At 32.7% G+C, this 22,981-nt stretch overlaps 2 protein-coding genes across 3 annotated transcripts; both read left to right on the top strand.

The window, feature by feature from the left end:
• The first annotated feature begins 1,484 nt into the window (after window positions 1-1,484).
• On the top strand, window positions 1,485-7,370 carry GAUT14 (galacturonosyltransferase 14). 2 transcript variants are annotated; one of them, XM_088127853.1, is made up of 7 exons: window positions 1,485-1,723; window positions 1,813-2,162; window positions 2,768-2,823; window positions 2,954-3,109; window positions 4,939-5,529; window positions 5,869-6,171; window positions 6,444-7,370. In XM_088127853.1, exons 2-7 carry the CDS (start codon window positions 1,949-1,951, stop codon window positions 6,726-6,728), a joined length of 1,605 nt encoding a protein of 534 aa, XP_087983979.1. In that variant the 5' UTR covers window positions 1,485-1,723; window positions 1,813-1,948; the 3' UTR covers window positions 6,729-7,370. The 2 variants fall into 2 exon arrangements, with proteins under 2 accessions (XP_087983979.1, XP_022144485.1); XM_022288793.2 differs by having other exon boundaries at window positions 1,485-2,162.
• A 5,079-nt stretch (window positions 7,371-12,449) lies between these two features.
• On the top strand, window positions 12,450-21,406 carry LOC111014157 (Glycosyl transferase, family 35). The gene is made up of 15 exons (XM_022288785.2): window positions 12,450-12,789; window positions 13,360-13,598; window positions 13,692-13,793; window positions 14,362-14,538; window positions 14,630-14,905; window positions 15,401-15,672; window positions 16,030-16,147; window positions 16,234-16,659; window positions 16,762-16,914; window positions 17,016-17,144; window positions 17,387-17,623; window positions 19,315-19,391; window positions 20,108-20,294; window positions 20,450-20,650; window positions 21,118-21,406. The coding sequence occupies exons 1-15, from the start codon at window positions 12,567-12,569 to the stop codon at window positions 21,232-21,234; spliced, it is 2,934 nt and encodes a 977-aa protein (XP_022144477.1). The 5' UTR covers window positions 12,450-12,566; the 3' UTR covers window positions 21,235-21,406.
• Window positions 21,407-22,981: the final 1,575 nt, after the last annotated feature.

Below are 22,981 nucleotides of genomic sequence, written 5' to 3'. Positions count from 1 at the left end.
TGGATGGAAATTTAGGGCCCGTTTGGTAACGTCCAAATTTCTTTTTTCTGTATCTTTATTTTTAATGAAAAAATGTTAAAAGGTGTATTTGACATTTTTCTTCTTCTATGAAATAAAATATAAAAAATAATCTTTGCATGTGCATCTTCAAACTTTTTCTTTTAATATAAGGTGAGATATTCGAAATCATGTCGTTAGTGAAATACTGATGTCAATTATCTCTGAGCTAAGTTTATGGTGGTGCATTCTCGATTAAACTAACAAACTTCTAACAAAACTTAACATATATATATATGATATGTCAAAGCGAACATAACTCAACGGTAATTTGTATGTGTCTCTAGAAAAAAATTATGAGTTCGATCTCCAACCCTCACAAACTGTACTAAAAAGAAAAAAAAAACTTAATATATGATATAAGTTTAGGATTTTTTACATTAATTTATAGAGATAAACAAGTCAAAATAATATGACATTTTTTATCGTTTCTTTTGTAAAATAAAATATAGAATAGTAGCCTTCACATGTGACTCCAATTTTACTAACAAACTTCAAATAAGAGTTAACATATTCGTATAAATTGAGTTACTTTAAACAAGGATATGGTTTTCTGGTAAGCTAATGTATATCTCAACTCGTCTATGATTTTTGTTTGTTAAAAAATCTATAGCAGTTTATCCCTATAGATACATATGGATAAAATAAATAAACAAAAGTTTGTGTATGCCAAAATTCAAGAACTGAAAGATATTTATATAAAAGAAAATAAATATGTATTTTAAACGTAACAACAAATAATAAAATTTAAATCAAACTCAAATTTAAATAAATATAAAAAATAGTTTAAATACTACTTTGTTCTTCATGTTTGTGGTTTTGGTTTATTTTGATTCTTATATCTCCAAAATATTTATTTTAGTTATTACTTTTAACTTTGGTTGATTTTAGTCCGTCTACTTTAAAAATATTTTTTTATGTTTTTATTATTAAAAAGGATATTAGTTTTCTTTTGTAAAATGTCAATAGGTCGACCGAATTTAATAACATAATTCTTGGACTAAAAGCTCTAATATAAACCTGTCCCCCACATTAAGAACTCAAAAAAAAATTAAAATTAAAATAAAAAATAAAAAAGATAAGATATATTAATTAATTAAAAATGAAAATATAAGGGTATATTTTAAATTTAATTAATTGAAAAAATTAGCATCCACTTATCCCTACTTCTCCCCCCATGTTTCCCTCTCTACCATACCAATGCCTACAAATCCCTAAGGTCAAACTTTAATCCCCACGATTTTCTCTCTCCTCTCTCTACAAATCAACACGGTTTTAAATTTGACTACAAAAAAGAAAAACTATTTATAACCATTTTTTCCCTTCAATTTTTCAATTTTTTAATTTCCCTTTTTTTCCTGAAATTTTATAGCGAAACGAAAAAAGAAGAAAAAAAAGAAAAAATTAGATCGGAGCGATCCGCCAATGGGGAGACGTTTTTACAATCTTGGAAACCAAACTCACTCCAAAACCACCATTACACCAACGAAGATTTTCTCTCTCTTCCCCTCGCCTTCTCTCTCTCTCTCTCTACGCGCTTCTTCCAAGTTTCTGATCCGCAGGAGCCAATTACCGGGCCAATCCAACAAATTCTCCATTGATTGATACGAACTCCGATTCGGAATTCTTGATCGAGTTTTGCCTGGGCGACGCATTTGGATTCAAGGCAATCTCGGGAGGGATTTTTATCTCTTCTGTTTTTTTTAATCTTTTTGTTTCTTGATCTCAATCTGAAAGTCATTGTGTGTTTGGTAGATGCGGGTTTAGATTTCATGGTGGTATTTGTCCGCCATGGATGGTGGTAGGGATGGTGGGGAAGCTGTGCTAGGGTTGCTGTTGTTGTCGTGTTGTCGTGGCCGACGATGACTACCTGAAGGAAGCTGCATAGAGGATGATGCAGCTTCACTTCTCGCCTAGCATGAGAAGCATCACGATCTCGACCAATAATGGCTTTATTGATTTCATGAAGATCAAGGTTGCAGCTCGCCATATCTCTTACCGGACCATTTTCCACACCTTCCTCCTCCTCGCATTTCTCTTGCCTTTTGTCTTTATCCTCACTGCCGTCGTTACCCTCGAAGGCGTCAATAAGTGCTCCTCGTTTGGTACTCTACGTTTAACCATTTCTCTTCATGTTCTCAATGTTTTTTATCAACTTTCTACGTTGTTAATCTGTGTAGCTGATCTTACGAATTGCTTGTCAGATGGTTTTCAAGCGTTACGTGATTTCATTATTGGATAGGGATTTGATTTTTCCATTTCGGCAAATTTATGATAGTTCTTCGTTTTTCGTATTATTTTATTTTGATTAGATCATTTTAATGTCGGCACTCTAGATCAGGACTCTATGACGTTTAACTTTGTTGGATTAGAATTCTTGCCTCCAAGATTCGTTTTCTTGATTTACTATGCCTCTTTTCCCCCCTGTTTTTAAATGAAAAATAATGCGCTGGAAAATTGAAAATCTCAATTTCATTGATCTGGTGCTAAGTTCAATTGAAACGTAATTTAGCCATTCGTGGAATTTATTTGGTACCTAAAGAAGCATCTTCTTCTCTATTTTCCTCTTCCCGCTGAAATGCTTGTTATTCTTTGTACATCTGGTCTGCTTGTGCTGTTTGTTAATATTTTCATTTTCTAGACAATTGATATTGTATAATTAAAAGTAGGCAGACGGTTCATATTCATGTTTTTCTTTATTCTGTTTCAGATTGTTTAGGCAGGCGGTTGGGACCACGGCTTCTTGGTAGGGTTGACGGTTCAGGGGTAAATAACTCCTTTCACATGTGATCATAAGTCATAACGTTGTTTTGAATTTTATAGTATGCTTAAGTCAGTTGCATATGTTATTAACTTGAGCTCTTTCCTATTGGTCATGGTGGTAATGTTGCTTCAGAGACTAGTCAGTGACTTTTACAAGGTCCTCAATCAAGTTAAAACTGAAGAAATACCCGATGGACTAAAGCTGCCAGATTCTTTCACTCAATTAGTTTCAGAAATGGAGGGTAACCATTATGATGCAAGGACCTTTGCATTGATGTTAAAGGCAATGGTATGTATTGTTCTATGGATTCATACACATTTTGTGGGAAAAAGTTTTTTTATTGCAACATTTCTTGTTATTTAGGGTTGGCAACAGAGTAGAATTCTGTCTTCTCTGCCTCATTTTAGATCTGTGGATAGTTTTATTATCCTTATAATATGATGTTATTGGGATGTTATAAGCTGATAAGAGGTAGCTTTGGTAGTATTGAGGTTTCTTGTCTAAGGCTATGCAGAATGGATACCTTTTGAAGTCAGATTATATTATTGTAAATGCATTGGATACTTCTTAGTTACGTATTTCTTATATTACATCAACATCTAGCTCACATGGATCTGAAATAAAAAAATTTCATAGTATGTATATATAGAAATTTTGAATGTTGTATTGTGAAAAACTTGCTACGATGCTGAAATTTTGGCACTTGTAGGAATAAACAGTAGCATATTGTAACCTCTAACTTGTTTAAACATTATCAAAGAGACAATAATGGTGGTCAGACAATGATATATTACCCGGGAAAAACTGTAAACTATTAGGAATGATATTTTGGAAATTGTGGAAAAATATTTTAGTTTCTTGGTGCCTAGTGGCTCATTTCTTTGGGTTGGCCAAATATTGTTGGTTTTTTCTTGCCTTTTCTCCATGTGTTGTATTCTCTTTTTATGTTTAAACTTAGATATCAAATTTACTGTTAAAGTGTTACATATTTAAACTATGTCGAGATATTTACACACACGTTTACTTTTAGAAGAAAGAACTAATATGTCTCGAGCGTGTTGTGTCCTTTTTTAGACATTGACATGTTGCCATTTTTGTGTCATGTGTCTATGTTTGTGTCCTTGGTTCTTTGGTTTGTAGGATTAAGTAAACTGGCTAAAAGCTAACAAGTCGATCGGACATGGTTCCATGAATTTGTTTTTTACGCATGGATATGGATCAATCTAAATGCAGCGATGAACGTAATACCCATTACATCTAACTCCTGGTTTTTTCTATCTTTCCTACCATGTTTAAATCTTATTTGTATATATATGGTTTGTCAGAATTATAATGTGTATTTATTGCCTGAAACTGGAAAATTGCGTGTATTCAATGTCTTTGCATGAACATTTGTGCATCCGTTCTCATTTACTGTATAATTCTCATTCTTGTTTCTTCCAGCTATATTCCTTTCCACATCTCTGCTGTATAAACTTTAAGTTTTTGTAATGAATGTTCGTAGAACTTTGATTGCCTGACTTTCGTTGCCTACTTCTCATTCCACGAGTGATGAGTGCACATATAAGATTTTATTCTTTATATCCTATAATCAATTTAATGGGTTCCTTCTCAGTTCCTTCTAAAAGAGAAAAAGGAAAAGAAAATCTGCTATGTCCTTTTAAAGGTTGCAAGCACCAGCTTTCAAATTCTTTGGGGATGAGAAACAAACTTTCCACTTTGAATTATGAATATCCAGAAATTCAAGGGTCATACGAACACAGGGAACTAAATAGGAAATAATAAGTTAAAGCTTGGTGTTATTTGACTTGAAGAGTTTATTAGTCGTACATTCTCTAAATCATTCTTTTCTAATTTATCCATGTTGATTTTTATTTGTTCAATTTCTCTTATTTTAATGTTTTTTCCCTGTATTTTAATTTTAATTTTTTTTAGATTAATAAAAGAGTAATTGTAATTTTAATGGATAAGGTTCTGAATTTTACATAAGAAACCAATAAATTTGGTATCATCTCATTTTTGGTTTTGGGCATATTTCAGCTTCTGATATCTGATTGACACTATAAACACCCTTATTATGCAGTGTAATCTAATGTAATGCTTTTTTTCCTTCATAGATGGAGAAATTTGAAAAGGACATTAGGGAATCCAAGTTTGCAGAGTTGATGCACAAGCACTTTGCGGCTAGTTCCATTCCAAAAGGCATCCACTGCCTGTCTCTCCGTTTAACCGATGAATATTCGTCCAATGCTCATGCTCGCAAACAGTTGCCTCCTCCAGAGTTGCTTCCTTTACTCTCAGATAACTCTTATCACCACTTTATTCTGTCAACCGACAACATTTTGGCTGCTTCTGTTGTAGTCAATTCTGCTGTGCAGTCTTCTCTCAGACCTGAAAAGATAGTATTTCATGTCATTACTGACAAGAAGACTTACTCTGGTATGCACTCATGGTTTGCACTAAATTCTATCGCACCTGCAATTGTTGAAGTCAAAGGCGTGCATCAGTTTGACTGGTTAACAAGAGAAAACATCCCAGTGCTCGAAGCTGTAGAAAACCAGAATGGGATACGAAGTTACTACCATGGGAACCATATTGTTGGTGCAAATCTCAGTGATACAACTCCACGGATATTTGCTTCGAAATTGCAGGCTAGAAGTCCAAAATACATATCCTTACTCAACCATCTTCGCATTTATTTACCAGAGGTAATTAGACTTGTTGCAATACTTATCCATTCCTTGTTTTTCAACATGTTTGGTCAAATTGACTAGAATTTGGTGAAAAAAAAAATCTTCTGTTTTTCGATTGCTTCAGACTCAATTTGTAAGATAAGTTTTCAAGGGGTCGAGAGTTTGGATCTGTATTCTTGATCGCTTCATCCTATTTGTTATGCCATGACGATTAGTAATATTGTACCATGAATTTGTTCAACTGACTTTAGTTTTATCTTCTATGTACTCTGTTAATTGAAAAAAAATGCAAGCATATTTAGGTTATTTGTAGATTCATTTCTTACTTTACATAACTTGATGTAAATTGCACAGCTCTTCCCAAACCTTGACAAGGTGGTCTTCTTAGATGATGATGTTGTGATTCAGCGTGATTTGTCTCCCCTGTGGGATATTGACCTTGAAGGAAAGGTAAATGGAGCTGTGGAAACTTGCAAAGGTGATGATGAGTGGGTAATGTCAAAGCGGTTCCGCAACTACTTTAATTTTTCCCATCCAATTATAGCAAAGCATTTAAATCCTGATGAATGTGCCTGGGCCTATGGGATGAACGTTTTTGACCTTCATGCTTGGAGAAGGACAAATATAAGGGAAATATACCACTCATGGTTGAGAAAGGTAATTGTGGTATGAATTTTACTTTAAAGATGATAAGAAAGAAATTAAAATTAGGAAGTTGTCATAATTTATATCTTCATTTTTTGATGTCGTGCTTATAATTCATTCTTGTAAATTTGGTTTTGGTAAACTAGGCGAAGATGGAGGATGTCTTACAATTTTTGTAAATTATACTATGATGAGTGATAAAATGCTGATCCCATCGAATTTTTACTATGATGTCCAAGATGCATCTTATCCGTTTGTTTTGATGATTGAGTTTTGTGTTGCAGAATTTGAGGTCAAATCTGACAATGTGGAAGCTGGGTACCCTACCCCCTGCTTTGATTGCATTTAGAGGTCAAGTTCATCCAATTGATCCTTCATGGCACATGCTTGGCTTGGGTTATCAGGAACGGACTAGTGTCGAGAACGTGAAGAATGCCGCAGTTATCCACTACAATGGGCAGCTAAAACCGTGGTTGGAGATCGGCTTCGAGCATCTCCGTCCCTTCTGGACCAAGTATGTCAACTACTCCAATGATTTTATAAGAAACTGTCACATCGTGGAATCATAGTTACTAACAGAGAGACAGCTAAAGGAACAGAACAGATAAACCAATTAGAAAACAAAAAAGTTTCAAAATGATATGAACTGAACACAACATTTTGAAAGCTCAGCAGAAGGCAAGGCAATGAGAGCAATAGAACTCGCCCCAATCGGTGCGGCATCGATGATGATGGGCATTCGTCCCGTACCGGATTCATTCTTTGAGTATGTAGCAATAGAAATTCTTCCTTCCTTTTTAAAAAAATTTTCGATCTGCGAAAGGATACTGTTATTCATCTTCCTGCAGGGGCACAGAGAGAGGATATATAGGAAAGAAAAGAGTTTGATTTGATGCGTATGCTGTCATGCCATTAGAGGTGCATAGAAGAAGGTCTAGGACAGCATTTTTGCCACCAGTTGCTTTAAATTTTTGTTAGTACTTCTTCTGTTATTCATCTGATACCATAATATAGTGTCATTTTTTAGAATTAGGCTATGGACATTGGACAACATTTGCTCCTACAGGTCCCCATTGAATTGGGTTTTTTTCTTTTTCTTTTTCTTTTTTAGGTTCATATCTCCTATTCGTTTTGTAATATTCACGGTATACATTCCAGAAAATGTGCAGAAAATTCTTTTTCTCCATTTATTCAACTCTCATTACCGATCCCATACTTGGTCTGTGTTTTTGTTTTCAAATTGTTTTATTTTTGGCCTTTGTATTTGGACGATGTATCATGATTTGATGTTATAGTTCCTTTTTTATTTTTTAATATTTTAAGGGAACGATGATATATGAAATTCCACAAAAAACGAATTAAGTTTTTTTTTTTTAAAAAAAAACTTTGCCAATTGGATATAAGAGAAATATACTATTACTATAGTTGTATGTAATTAATAGAGATATTAATATTGCAGAGTATAGTTGTGTGTAATTAATAGGAATAATAACTATGGTAGAATTTATTTATTTGATAAAGTAAATTCTAAAAATTAATTATTAACGTAGGCATATAGTTGGCACCAAGGTTTGACACTTTGGAACACTATTTCCCCTTTAATACATTTATCTAGTGGATCAAATCTAAGATGTATGTTTCTCATATTGTGAATACATTAACATTAGCAAATTTAAATTTCTTTAGACAAAAAATAGGTTAAGTGGAAAATTTTTATTTCTCTTATTAAAATGGAAGGTTTGTGAACTGATTCAACTCATATTTTAATCTAAAAACTATATTCTTTATTATTATTATTGTCAAAAAATAAAATTTAATATCACATATGAAAATGTTATATTATTATATTCTAATAAAAATATATTTATTTTTCTTTTAATGTATCAAATCTATTTTACTATTTAATGCTTTTATGTAAATTAAATATGAATTTCAACATTTCAAATTCAATTTTATTTTAACATAATTATTCCATTAATGTTATTATGAACTTGCAGGAGGATCTACTATTTATAAGCTACACAAAAATAATTTTTTTTATAAAAATAATATTAATTAAATCAAAAAAATAAAAAGCTGCCAGAAATAATTTAGAAATCAAACAGGCATTTTTCCGAACCTTGTCTATTAAAGGGATTAAAGGTGTTGATTTTAAAATTGTAAATACTAAATAGAGGACCAAAAATATATTCCGTTAAAAAAATCGAGAAATAGTCATTAAGAAGCTGCCAGAAAATTAAAAGAGAACAACGATGAAAACTGAGGTGTAAATTTATACGGACAAGAATGGCCCCTTTAATTGACTCGAAGCACGTGGGAATTTAGCGAAACGACGCCGAATTGAATGGCTTTTACTTCACCTCAAAATTGATTGGCCATGTGATCTTATGCGCATCAGATTTCCAATTATTGACCTGTGAGCATTCATCAGTACCTTTTGAAGCTGCATCGCACGGGAATATCCCTCCCTTTGTCCACGTCATCAGCTAGCATGATGTCACGTGGACGGTTGCAAATTGTGTTTCATCATTCACCAACTTATATTCCCTGCTTTGTCCTTCAGCGGAAATATCTTTCTTTGGAGGAGATGCACTGCCACCAATATTTTAAATTTTGAATAATATTTAGGTGTTTTATCGATCCACAATTATCTTTATATTTATCACGAACGAAATTCACAAAGTAAATTTGTGAGATAGTTGTTTATTTTATAATTTAACAAATTTTAAACATTGAATTAAAAGTATTTAAAAAACTCGATTATCCGAAAAAATCGATCAATACAACTCAAATGGTGAGTTTATATTGATTTGTGTTCAAATAAATGAAAACTCTTTGAGTTTGGTTGATTCAATTAGTTATCTAAAATAAGTTTGGGTTCAACTAAACCAACCTAACTACTTATTTATTTATTTATTGTATATATGGTATCATATACTAATTTTTATGAAAATAAATTATATAGTATATACATTTTACTACTTTCATGTCTCTTTTTCATAATATTGTATACTTTTTAACTGTTTTATTTTGATCATTATAGATTGGTAATAACCTCTTTATAAATCTCTATCATTTATTTGTCAATAAATAATCAATACCGTTGGGACTCTTAGCAAGTTGACCTGACAATATGTGGTGTCACATATAGATGCTAATATCAATAAAAGCAAAATTGACATATACAATGACTATACATAACCTTGCTGAAAATTATATTATATAAAGTCTAATTTGAAGCCATTTTGTATAGGGATTAAAATGGTATAATTCACAGATAGAAACTTCAAATATGCTTTTAGCTTATATTATCTTCGTAATCATAATATTTATTTATCAAAGCGAACATAGCTTAGTGGTATTGACATATATCTCTAATCTAGAGGTTGTGAGTTCGATCCCCCATCCTCATATGTTGTACTAAAAAAAATCATGATATTTATTTGGAAAAAAGATCCATTTATTCTAAGTTTTGTTGGTTGAATTAATTTACCTTAAATTAATGTGAATTGTGTCAAGTAGAACCATACACTTACACGGGTGAATCAATCATTTACACCTTTTTGTCTGAATTTCAAAAAAAAATAAAAGGCATATGTCCTAATTACGTAGACGTGTCATTCGTCTAGAATCCTTTATTAATAAATACGAAGTTTTTTAGATAGAAATTTTGAGGATGATAAAAGTTAAAAAGAATAATAAAAAATATGTCAGAAACAAAAATTAGTCACACAAAATTGTTGGAAAGAGAGAAACTAGAAAGTGAGGAATATATTAGAGAGAGAAAGATTAGTGATAAGGAGATAGAAAAGTTAGAGGAGTCAAAATTTAGACACCACGATCTAAGACAAGAGAATAGAGATAAATGTTAAAAGAGAAAATAAATTATAGAAAAATTTCCTATAATATAGATGCTACTGCTTTTTATTGTAGATTAGGTTAGCATTATTTAAAAATGAAGCGGGTCTACCAACATTAAGAAAATTATTTATAAATAAAAAATTATAATATAAATAAATAGAATAACTACGTACTCCCGTAGTGCCAAAATTTTTTTCGAATAAATGAATTCAACTTACCTCAATTTTGTTTCTGATTTTGGTAGAAATTGAAATAAAACGAGATGAATATTAATTAATAAAAATTCTCAAATAATCTTAGCCGTTAATATATACACGTCAGACATTGGAAATAGCAATTAAGACGATGGACGGTAAAAAAAAATCTCCGTTCTGTAATAAAAAAGGAAAAAGAAGAAAGATCTCCGTGGGATTCACGACACAGGAATGGACGGTTCGTCTTTCAAAAAATAAATAAAAAGAAGAAACGAATGGACGGTCCATTGCGCCTCCCAAAGTCCTTCCTCCCGTTCTTAATAAAATAAAATAAAAATAATTATCTTTTAATCATATAATTAGTTCAATTTAATACTTTTTGTTTTATCAAATCGATTTTTTTTTCGCTTTTCCATATAGAATATTACAAATTTACAAGTGGTAGAGATTTGGACCCTGGCTTTAAAGAAAACTTACCAAAGTGAACTAGTTGAGCACTATGAAATCCAACTTTTAATTTAAATAAATAGTAGAATTAGTATCATTTAGTTCAACAATTTTACAGGTGGGATTGAAAAATTTATAATAATTAATATGGATTGTCCCATTTATTGTAAAATAACGTGAGATGTTACAATATTAAAGAAATATCTATAAATTTAAAATTATATCGAGATTAGTTACTTTTGAGTCGTGTGGTAATAACGATTTTTATGATCCAACTCCTTCTTTGTGATGGTAGTTGATATTTAGGTCACTAAAATATGTTCATACTGGAGAATTAGAATCTCTCTCTCTTTTTTTTAAGGAGAATTAGTATCTTATTCATTGAATAAAAATATTTTGATATTTGTTAAAAGTTACCGATGTAGAAAGTAGTTCCAACTATGCTTTGCTATCAACGATTGTATAGGGGAGATTGAATAATTTATAATAATAAATAGTATGGATATGCTACTTTCATTTATTGTCTGTCTCATGTCAACATCATTTAAAATAATGTGAGATCTTACAACATCAAATAAATATTTAGAGTTCAAGTGAATATAATTTAGCTGACATCCATCTCCAACCAAGAGGTTGTGAGTTCGATCTTTCACCCCCACATGTTGTACTAAACAAAATAGAAATGTAAAATTATATTGCAAACACAGAGAGTGGTTACTTTTGTAGTACTAAAATTTGTATGGTCGAACTGGAACGGAACTGGAACTTCATCTTCTTAGTGATGGTAGTTAACAATAAAATTTAATTATATCAGTAATAATTTGTGATTCTAATTATAACAATAAAATTTAATTATATCAATCATGGTTCTTCTAATAAAAATTATATTAATTTTTTAATAAGGTCATTTAATTTAATTTGTTATTATTTGTTAATATCAAAGAAATTGTTAAAATAATTAAAAAAATAAATTTACTATCAAATAATATAAATAGTATAGCAATAAAACAATTTAAAATTTATTATTGGTTATTGTTATTTTAATTAAAAACTTTATTAGCATACTATTTAGTTAATATATTTTTTTGGCTAAAAATCAAAAAGAGATATGCTCCTAATAAAAAAATTTAAGAAATTGTCATATTCTCACAACCGTAATTTTATTACTATATGAATCATTGACCATTAAAATTATGATTTTATAAATATGACAAATATTTAAATTTTTGTAAATATAACAATAAAATTATGATTTTGTAAAATGATAAATATTTTAATTTTTACGCACATTTTTAGAATTTTTTAAACACATATATCGCTACAAATTTTAGAGGCAAAATTCATGTGACTTTTAAAAAATAAGATGTTGTCTCAAAATATATCTATTTTTTGAAAACTCAACCTCAAAACTTTTTCACCCTCCAATTTTACGAATAATACATATACACAATTAATATATATATATCTACTTTTTATTTATCGACATTTTAAAATGGAAAAATATCTATGTTTTTGGAAAAAAAATATTTTTTTATACATGCTGGAAATTTTTTTACTACCGATAAACACATAAATACTATCCCAAATTTATCCCATTTTTTACCAAAAAAAAAGCATTTAAAACATAGGTTAGATGCAATAAATAAGTTTAACAACAACAAAAAAAAATCCAAAAAGAAAAGACAATGGCAACCACTCATAGGATCGATCACAATGGTGGAGTCGCACAGGATTAAACCCCCATAACCAGAGAGATACTATACACATTCCATGGAGGGCCCGTGATTCAATTTCTTCAGTCACCTTCAACTCAACGCCTGCTATTTAATATCTCCATGATCTGCTGAAGAAACCCAGGCGGCAGATTCATACTCAGTTCCTCTCTACTTCTCTGTGATCTACTCAATGGCTGCGAGCTCCCAGTTGACTGTCAATTTGAATCGAGCCGACTCGTTTTCGCACGCCAATTCCTTCCCTACTCTTCTTGGTTTGAGCCACAAGTATGGTAAATCGAAGTTGCTGCTGGTTCGGACCTCGAACTGGCGATCCGCAAGGAGGACATTTGCGGTGAAGAATGTGTCCAGTGAGCCGAAGCAGAAGTTGAAGGATGATCCAGTTGCTGATGAAGGTACTTTGTTCGTCTCTCTGATCTCATTGATTTCCTTCCGTTTTTTGTGGATTCGCCCAGCCATTGATACTTCCTGAGGATTATATGCTCATAATATGCTCTGCTATATATATATTTTTCTCTTTTAAAAATTGATCACTGAGCTCGAGAGATTTTATTTTCACCTTCTAGTAAACTAATTATGCCGGAAAATTGCAACAATTGGCATTGGCCGTGCATTGGAGGACATTGAAATGGTTCATTTCTTCGTTTTATAATGTACCGATATAATATATATACTGTTCTGTTACGGTTGGAATGAAGTTGTCGAAATTGACGATTGGAAGTCGTTTTTAGCATCCTTGCAAAAGAAATCGACACGTTCTTTTGATAGTGAATTCTTTCTTTCTTCCTTTCCTGTCCCCTCTCTCTATTTTTCACTCTCTTTTCAGTACTTTTTTAAGGGATGGGATCAGCTTGCATTATGTAATGGTTTCCATATCATTTAATTTTCAGAACTTTCGTATATCATAAAACTATTATAGGCTTTATGCTACACTGCGTAAGCTACTCTTTTTGGTTTTCCTACAGAATCTTCAATCGTTGCAAGTGCTTTCACGCCGGACGCCGCATCTATTGCTTCGAGTATTAAATACCATGCAGAGTTTACCCCTTTATTTTCTCCTGATCGATTTGACCTGCCCAAGGCCTTCTTTGCCACTGCACAAAGTGTTCGAGATGCTCTTATCATAAATTGGAATGCGACATATGAACTTTACGAAAAGTTGAATGTCAAGCAGGCATATTATTTGTCGATGGAATTTCTGCAGGTTAGTGATCTCCCAATATGGATTATATCCCACTTATTTGCGCTTGGTAGGTACTTATAGTTGTTTACTTGTTCTTTCCCTCCTTCTCTGCAGGGTAGAGCATTGTTAAATGCAATTGGTAATTTGGAGCTCACTGGTGCATATGCAGAGGCATTGAGCAAGCTTGGATACGAATTAGAAAATGTGGCTTGTCAGGTAAGGTTATCTGATAAGATTTGCTTCCAGTTTAGAGTAATTCATTCCAAGAACATTTCATTCTTTCTTTTGCTAATGTTGAACATGATGTGCAACTGTTTTTTCAAGTTGGTAATTTTTCTTTTCTTTTTTGAGGGTGGACATTCGAACATCTAACCTTCTAGATATATAATGCCTTAACCATTTGAGCTATGTTTTAGTTGGCTTCATGTTGGTGAATTTTTGTTCCATCTTTGAACTTCAATAGCGTTTGCTGCTTGTTCGGGAGTGCCTTATGCTGTAGGTTCTTTGGGTGGAAAGGAAGATAAGACATTTTCAAGGTGTTCGTAGTGTTTAATAGGGTGGATGCATTTGTTAATTTCTGAACTTGAAATTCTAAATAACTTGGCATCTATTTATTTCTCTTCTCCATTTAGGACTCTACATAACTCCGCCCCTCCCCCCCTCTTTCCATAGTGGATGTCTTATCTCATACTTTTCTCTCTTGTGGAATTCTGTTCTGGTTAACTCCTTTCATTAAAGAAGGGTCGTGATAAAGAAATTTTTAATTCTTTGATAATGATAATAGGAACCAGATGCTGCTCTTGGAAATGGGGGCCTTGGGCGGCTCGCCTCCTGTTTTCTGGATTCTTTGGCAACACTAAATTACCCAGCATGGGGATATGGACTAAGGTACAGGTATGGCTTATTCAAACAGAAAATTACTAAAGATGGTCAGGAGGAGGTTGCTGAAAATTGGCTCGAGGTATTTCAACTTTTCTGTAGTAATTATCAGTACAAGTACACTTCAGCATTGGCTTTAATATATTTTATTTTTCTGTTCTTTTTCATTCCAGATTGGTAACCCTTGGGAAGTTGTCAGAAATGATATCAAGTATCCTATAAAATTCTACGGGAAGGTTGTTATTGGATCAGATGGTAAAAAAAACTGGACCGGAGGAGAGGATATAGAGGCTGTAGCATATGATGTTCCGATTCCAGGATATAAAACAAAAAATACAATCAACCTGCGACTTTGGTCAACTAAAGCTCCAACGGAAGATTTTGATTTATCTGCTTTTAATGCTGGAGAGCATACCAAAGCATCAGAGGCCCTTGCAAGTGCTGACAAGGTTCAAATGCCTACTTGATTGCACAAACTCTCTCTTATGGTTTCAACTATCTCTGCTAAAATGCATTGGATTGAAATGGTTAAAGCTTATTATAGAGTTTTTGGTTAGAAAGATAGAGAACTTTATGAAAAGAAGTTCTGTGGAATGAAAGATTCAAGATGATTAAATATTACACGTTGCTTTCCTAAGAATCTAATAATTATCAGCTTGTAGTGCTTATTCTGGTTAAAAAGCTATTTTGTAATGATTTTCGTTTCCTCAAATTTTTTATTTATATATTTGTTTAGATAGGTCTTTTTATAAGATTTTAGGGCGGCATGTGTGGTTTATTTGAATATTGCATAGAAATAGCGAGTGATGGGGATCCATGTGTGAGACCATTTAACTTTTCAATACTTCAATGAAAAGTTCTGTTTCCTTAAAAAAAAAAAAAGACCCGAATCTTCAGTTTGTACGTTAAAATTTTATAAAAATGGTTCGTCTTATTTACTTCAGATTTGCCATGTGCTCTACCCCGGGGATGATTCAATTGAAGGAAAGATTCTTCGTCTGAAGCAACAGTATACTTTATGTTCAGCATCTCTACAAGATATAGTTGCACGTTTTGAGAGAAGATCTGGTGCAAACAAAAAATGGGAAGAATTTCCCGAGAAGGTTGCTGTGCAGATGAATGACACTCACCCAACTCTATGCATTCCAGAGCTCATGAGAATCTTATTGGATTTGAAGGGTTTAAGTTGGGAAGAAGCCTGGAAGATTACTCAAAGGTACATTATAAGCGATGTTTTAGCCTATCCTTCTTAATATTTCAATATTTTTGGTTGATTTACATGAAGACCATACATGTTGATCTATCATTGGATAATAAAGGGCAGAGCCTCATTACCTTTTTATGTTAAACAAATTTCCCTTATTATTCTTTTATGGCATCCTGTAGCTTCCAACTGTTTTAGCTCTACGTATATAATCGTTCATTTCACAGGCAAAAAGCCTGATAAGATCACAAGGCCTTACTGCCCTCCTGTATTACTTCTTGGTAGTTGATTGAAATGATCTATAATGTATATTGAGTTTAATCTTAAGCCTGTAAATATATTCCTTTCTTTCTACCATCTGTTGGTTAGGACTGTGGCTTACACAAATCATACTGTTCTTCCTGAGGCATTGGAGAAATGGAGTTTGGAACTCATGCAGCAACTACTTCCTCGACATGTTGAGATCATAGAACAGATTGATGAAGAGGTATTGCTATGTAACATCCTATTCAAAGTTCCACAGTATTGACGTTTAAGTTCTAATTATTCTTATCCCTGATTTATTGTTTTCAGCTTATCCAAACTATTATTTCAGAATATGGTACAGCAGATCTCAAGCTGTTACATAAAAAGCTGAAGGAGTTGAGAATTTTAGAAAATGTTGATTTGCCAGCTGCCTATTCTGATTTAATTATTGAACCTGAAGAAAGTTCTGTCGTTGCATCAACCGAAGAACCTGAAATCTCGAATGAAGTTGATTCTGCCGATGAAGAAAACTCAGAAGGGCAAGCCAAGTCTATCGGTGAAGATGAAACTGTTGAGGAAGAAGATGAACCTGAAAGCAAAGGCATTCAGGATAAGAAAGTGGAACCAATACCACCACCACCAAAGATGGTTCGGATGGCTAATCTATGTGTTGCAGGTGGTCATGCAGTTAATGGGGTCGCAGAGATACATAGTGAAATAGTAAAGGACGAAGTGTTCAATGCATTCTATAAGGTATGTACTTGAGAAAATATTGAAACCTTCTTGAGTCTTCCATGTTTGTTGGAAGAAGGATTCAACCCAATCATTTCATAACCCCATGTTCTAATTTGGCAGTTGTGGCCTGAAAAATTTCAAAACAAAACCAATGGAGTGACTCCTAGAAGGTGGATTCGTTTCTGCAATCCTGATTTAAGCAAACTTATAACAAACTGGATTGGCTCAGAGGACTGGGTTCTAAACACTGAAAAGCTGGGCGAATTGAAAATGGTAACTCACTTTCTAGGTTGTTGATCTTATTATATGGCTTGGTTACCAGTATATACATACACATGACTCTCTCTCTCTCTCTCTCTCTCTCTTTCTCACAGTTTGCAGATAACGAGGATCTTCAAACTCAATGGAGGACAGCAAAAAGGAACAATAAGTTGAAAGCTGTATCATTTCTGAAAGAAAAAACTGGGTATACTGTCAGCCCGGATGCTATGTTTGATATCCAGGTCGTTATTTTTTAATGCCCCCGCATTTATTATTTCACAATTAGATGCTGTGTGTGGACGATTTATTGGAGTTTCTAGGTTTATCCTCCACTATCTTTGGCAAAACCAATAATAACAATAGTAAAATTGTTTCTTTTTCTTTCCTTTACATCTCTGTATCAAATTATGCAGTCTGATATGTATATTTCTGTTAAGAGTATGCTCACATATGATGCTGATTCTTTTTTTCTGTTCTTTTTCAGGTGAAGCGCATTCACGAATACAAAAGACAACTATTGAATATATTGGGGATTGTTTACCGCTACAAGAAGATGAAAGAAATGAGTGCAGAAGAAAGGAAAGAAGCATTTGTTCCACGAGTTTGTATCTTTGGAGGGAAAGCATTTGCCACCTATGTGCAAGCCAAGAGGATTGTGAAGTTCATCACAGATGTTGGGGCCACAGTAAACCATGATCCTGAAATTGGTGACTTATTGAAGGTACAATCAAGCACGTGAATTGTCACTAAACTAAGCATATTTGCCTTCTGCAATCATTTAGATATGGGTTTCATTTGTAGCTTTTTATTTGTTGGTTTTATTCCCTAATAGTACATTTAAATCCTACCGCAATCCTTATTAATGGTCCAAATTAAATTTTAACAGAACTGTTTGAGAACATAAAAAATAAATAGCATATGATGCTTCATATGAATATAAATTGATTGAACATAAAATACGTTCATAATTAGTTAACATATTTTCCAAATGCAAGAACAGTTACATATAACATCCATATAACTAACAAAGTCTCCTGCAGAGCACCATAAATCACTCAATGTTTTTTTCTAGAGCACCATAAAGAAGCATTAAACTTGACAGTCTCCCACAAATCACTAATGTTTTCATTGCCTCCAGAAAAGCTTATCATTTCTCAAGCCAGAATAACGGTCCTACCCGCTCCACCTACTGGTTATTCTTGCCGAAGGCCTATCACTTTCTTAGTCTCTTTTCTGTTTCAACCCTGTTCATGAAGGCGATACTTGCTAAAATTTATAGCCTCTCTCTCCTTGGGATTCTCCAAAGCCACTTACTTGGCCACAAAGGCAAAATTTTTACTTCTCAAGTTTCCAATCCCCAAGTGGGGATGCAAAGGGGGGAGGCATAACGTTGATTGTACTGTGGGATACAAGTTGATTCTGCAGTTGAAAGCCTGGATTTTCTGATTTCACTGAATTTAGTTATTCTATGAGTTGCATCTAGGTTCACAAATCACAATGGTAACCTTCATTTTCCAGTTTAGCTCTAGTGGTAAAAGTAATTCATATTAGATTTCACTTTAGATTGCCATATGATTCTGTGGCATTTGTCGACAGGCCAGCAGGTGTTTTAAGTTTTCCTTTCCCTAAGTTTCTAAGAAAATTAGATTTGACCTTAAATTTATAATCCCCTTGGACTGGAAATAAATTTTTCTTTGTAACTTTTCAATACATCATCTATTATTCTAAATAGAATAGTAAACACTTCATTTGTTACATTTTTTTCAAATGACATCGATAGGAATGCTATTAAGATAGATATAGTACTCCTATCAAGATAGATATAGTACATATTGATGCAAAGGACGAGTCCTTGGGAATTTGTGTAGAAGAAGTGGAAGGTAGATTAAACTTCAGCAAGAATTATTCAATCTATACATTTTCAAGGAACAGAATCTACTTCAAAAATGTAAAATCTGCTGGCTCAAAGAGGGAGATGAAACAGAATCTATTTTATTGTTCTTATTTTGATTGTATCTCTCTTTATTGAGTCTCTATTTTGTTTATTTTGTACTTTTCTCTTTTTCTCTCACTCCTTCCAGAGTTTGTATCCTTAAACTTTTTCTCCTTTTCATTATCAATGAAAATTTGTTTATTGTTCAAAAAAAAGAAAAAGAACGCTATTAAGACAAAATTAAGAATATTATTAAGATATCAAGAGGATATTAGTAATTAGGCCAAAGAGTTGATTATGATTATAAATAGAGTGAGGGGGAAGGGAAGAAGGTAGGCAATTGTTTAGTGTGGTTTAGGCTTGAGTAAGATTGTTAGGGAGGGTCCAAGTACCTCGAATTACTTTTATCTTTCAATCTGTTTCTAGTTGTTTGTTTCTATCAAACATCTCATCATACCTGCACTGTCTATTTACCTCAGGTTATTTTTGTTCCTGATTACAACGTCAGTGTTGCTGAGTTACTAATTCCTGCTAGTGAGTTGTCCCAGCATATCAGGTACAATGATCTATTGTTTCCCTTGCATAGTTTTCTTTACTGTGTAGCTAGGATAAGACTGTGGATTATCATGTTAGTACGAGGAATTTTCTACCTAGTGAATGTGCGGGCTTAGATCTTTTGACCCCAGTATTGGATGCTAATGATGGAAAAGACCATCCTTGCTCTTAACTTTATTGGCTCATAACCTTGTCAAACGGATGTTACTCAATATGAACTTATGTAGAACTATAGAAAGTATTCATGTTATTTTATGTTAAGTATTAAAATATCAAATCGATGCTTTACATCACGATTGATTTCTAATTCTTGATGACTCAAAAAAAAAGTATTGATGGTTCAGTTGACGTGTACAACGACAAATTTGAGTGGTGTTGTAGATAATTTTCAACTCTTTCTGTTTATTCAGGGGGAAGAACGTCCAACGTATTACATCAGTATTAAAACTTAAAAGTTTGTAGTCCTCTGTAGTACCAATTAAAGAACTAAATTTGTCAACCTATTAAAGGGGGTAAAAAAGAGAGGAAAGGAACCAAAATTGACTTCGAACTTCACACCCTGCCCTGAAGAAATTAGGAAAGTACTGTAGGTGCAAACTTTTTCGCTTTTGCAATTGTTTATTTCTTTCATGACAATGAGGAAAACGAGTGCTTAAATCATCTTGTATTTGAGAAATTCGTACGCAGTTCTTCATTTTTCTGTTCCTTTTATTTCAGTACTGCTGGAATGGAAGCCAGTGGAACGAGTAATATGAAGTTTGCAATGAATGGCTGCATCCTGATTGGGACCTTGGATGGAGCCAATGTTGAAATAAGGCAAGAAGTTGGAGCTGAAAACTTCTTCCTTTTCGGCGCTAAAGCCCACGAGATTGCTGGGCTCAGGAAAGAAAGAGCTGAAGGAAAGGTATGCCAATTCTTAAACTTAATGAATTAACTGCGGCAACAATGCAAAACCAAGTGGATTTACTTTCCAACTCCGTTTCTTGTCCAAACAAATTAATATGAGAAGAAAAGTTTCAAATTTATATCTTGCATTCTAAGATTGGTGTGTCAATGTAGTTTATCCCGGATCCTCGGTTTGAAGAAGTGAAAGAATATGTTCGAAGTGGTGTTTTTGGGTCTTATGATTATGAAGAAATGATAGGATCATTGGAAGGGAATGAAGGTTTTGGTCGTGCAGATTATTTCCTCGTGGGAAAGGACTTCCCCAGTTATATTGAATGTCAAGAGCAGGTGGATGAGGCCTATCGGGATCAAAAGGTAAGATCTACAATCATTTCGATAGATGCCCTTACTTTTTCTATTATTTTTTTAACGGGAAAACTTAGGCGTGTTGGATAACGATTTTGTTTTTAATTTTGTTTTTTTATATCTAAAAATTATGCTTTTTAAATTTACAAAACCATTTTAAAGAAATAATAATCCAACGAAGAAACATCCATTCGAAAGTAGCGTTTATAAGCTAAATTTTCAAAAACAAAATGGTTATCAAATGGAACCTTAATTGCCACCGGTACTTTTTATTGTTTGTGTGTTACCTTTGTAAGTGGCGGAATTTGCAGCCATGCCCTTCTATTCAGTTTAAATACCATCTTTTATTGAGTTGGTACTTGTGGGCTGTCTTATGTGCTTGAAAGAAAGTCCTACAAAACAAAGAGCAAGTGATTAGTTTTATTTCTGTTATCCATTCCATAACCAAAAAAAACTTGGTCTTTTTTTTTGGACAGAAATGGACGAGAATGTCAATCTTGAACACAGCAGGCTCATACAAGTTCAGCAGTGACCGAACCATTCATGAATATGCGAAAGATATATGGAACATTAAGCCTGTTGAGTTACCATAAACAGGTTTTTGAAGAACGGCTGCTCGCTCTCCATATTGTAGAGAATATATTATGTGTTAAGAAATAATAATGTGTAGTTCAAAATCAAAATCAAAATCATAATGTATTGCAACGCAATTTACTCGTAACCATTTGAGATAATGGCCATTTCGAAAATTTTCTTCTTTGTTCATCATGATGATGGGGGTGGTGGTCTTCTTTTTATTTTTAAATCTTAGATTAGATTCTATTTTTATATGGCTAAATGTTTTGGGTAATTTTAATTTCGTCATTAATATTCAATTTGTAATTAGGTTGGTCAAAATTTGTTAACCATCTATGGGCATATTTGGACAGTGGGGTCCACTGGCATGCTATTTGACACAATTTAATTTGCTCACCAACGAAATTTGTTTATTTCAAGTGGTATGTCCGTGCATTCGTTATTAAACTTTCAAAGTTGTGTAATAGGTCATTTGAACTTTCAATGTGTGTTTTTTAGTACATCAAGTGAGGGTGAATGATTCAAGCTCATGATCTCTTGGTGAGAGACAAGTATCAATTATCGATGTTGGATAATAGGTCATTGAATTGCAAAGTATCTGGTAGGTTCTTAGGCTTTTAATTATGTGTCTAATAAGTCTTTCGATTAAAAAAAATATCTAACACAAAAGTGAAAATTTAAAAATCTATTAAACACTAGGGTGAACAAACCAAAATAAATTGTATCGATAATTCGACTGAATTCCATTTAGCAGATTGCAAAATCGACAGTTATAATCACTCCCTAAAATTTTAAAAAGTACATTTTTAGTCATTAAAAATTTGGAGAACTGACTCTAAATGGTGAATGAAGCTGCTTAGTTAATGTTTGGGTTTGTTAACTTGGCAAACTATATTAATATTATATCGTTTTTTATGAATGAAGTTGGCTTTTTCTTCCATTCTTCTCCTCCCTCCTCTCTTTTCTTCCTCTCTCTTCTCTCTTCTTTTTCTTAATAAAATATTTATTTTAAATAAAAGATATTTTGAAAATTTTATTCTTTATTTAAAACTAATAAATCAGACATCAAAGAAATCTATATGGTAAATTATATTTTCTTTAAGGAATCATATTCATTTTACTATAAGTTATATCTTTTTATATTATATATACTAAATTTTATTTTAACTAAAAAAAATCAACTGAGTTAAGGCATGTATTCCCGATCAAGAAGTGAGTTTGAAACTCCACCCCTATATATTGTAAAAAAAAATAAAATAAAAAGAGATCCGAAACAAAAAATAAAAAATGGGAAAGGACTTTGAAGAACTCGATTCTAATTTCAAGGTCGAGAGTGAAGCTGTAGATGACGAGGGCCATTACAATATTTCTTATGTGGACTTGTCTTGTTCAGCTCATGGGGGAGCAATGGTGGCCAGAGGAAGAGAGAACAACGAGCAAGAAGGGATGGAGGAGAGAGGAAAAAGTGAAAAAAGCCATGTAATTAAAAATTGAATATAAAATTATTAAAAATTGCACGCTCCACTTGCCACGTCATATTTTTAGTTAGTGTCAAGATTACCATTTTGAACTATTTTCTAAACTTTGTGGACGCTAAAAGTGTCTCTTTTGAAATTTCAATGATTAAATAGATATTTACTCAAAATTCAAAGATCAAAAAATATATTTTGTGAAAAAATATAAAATATTTAAATTTTTGATGGCAGTGTTTATGAAACAAGCGAGTTTATCTTTTCTAGTAGTTAAGAATTCAATTTTTTAGAA

The sequence above is a fragment of the Momordica charantia genome (genome assembly GCF_013281855.1).
Source record: "Momordica charantia cultivar OHB3-1 chromosome 8 unlocalized genomic scaffold, Mcharantia_2.0 BLBB01000008.1, whole genome shotgun sequence".
NCBI classification, from domain to species: Eukaryota; Viridiplantae; Streptophyta; class Magnoliopsida; order Cucurbitales; family Cucurbitaceae; genus Momordica; species Momordica charantia.
This window is presented reverse-complemented; position numbering and strand designations above follow the sequence as displayed.

What these genes read in the sequence shown, in the direction of transcription:
- GAUT14 (XM_088127853.1), top strand. Translation starts at nt 1,949, where the DNA reads ATGATGCAGCTTCACTTCTCGCCTAGCATGAGAAGCATCACGATCTCG. An exon ending in CAATAAGTGCTCCTCGTTTG is followed by an intron (nt 2,163 to 2,767) that starts GTACTCTACGTT and finishes ATTCTGTTTCAG; the next exon opens with ATTGTTTAGGCAGGCGGTTG. An exon ending in CATTGATGTTAAAGGCAATG is followed by an intron (nt 3,110 to 4,938) that starts GTATGTATTGTT and finishes TTTCCTTCATAG; the next exon opens with ATGGAGAAATTTGAAAAGGA.
- LOC111014157 (XM_022288785.2), top strand. Translation starts at nt 12,567, where the DNA reads ATGGCTGCGAGCTCCCAGTTGACTGTCAATTTGAATCGAGCCGACTCG. An exon ending in TGTCGATGGAATTTCTGCAG is followed by an intron (nt 13,599 to 13,691) that starts GTTAGTGATCTC and finishes CCTTCTCTGCAG; the next exon opens with GGTAGAGCATTGTTAAATGC. An exon ending in GCCTGGAAGATTACTCAAAG is followed by an intron (nt 15,673 to 16,029) that starts GTACATTATAAG and finishes TCTGTTGGTTAG; the next exon opens with GACTGTGGCTTACACAAATC.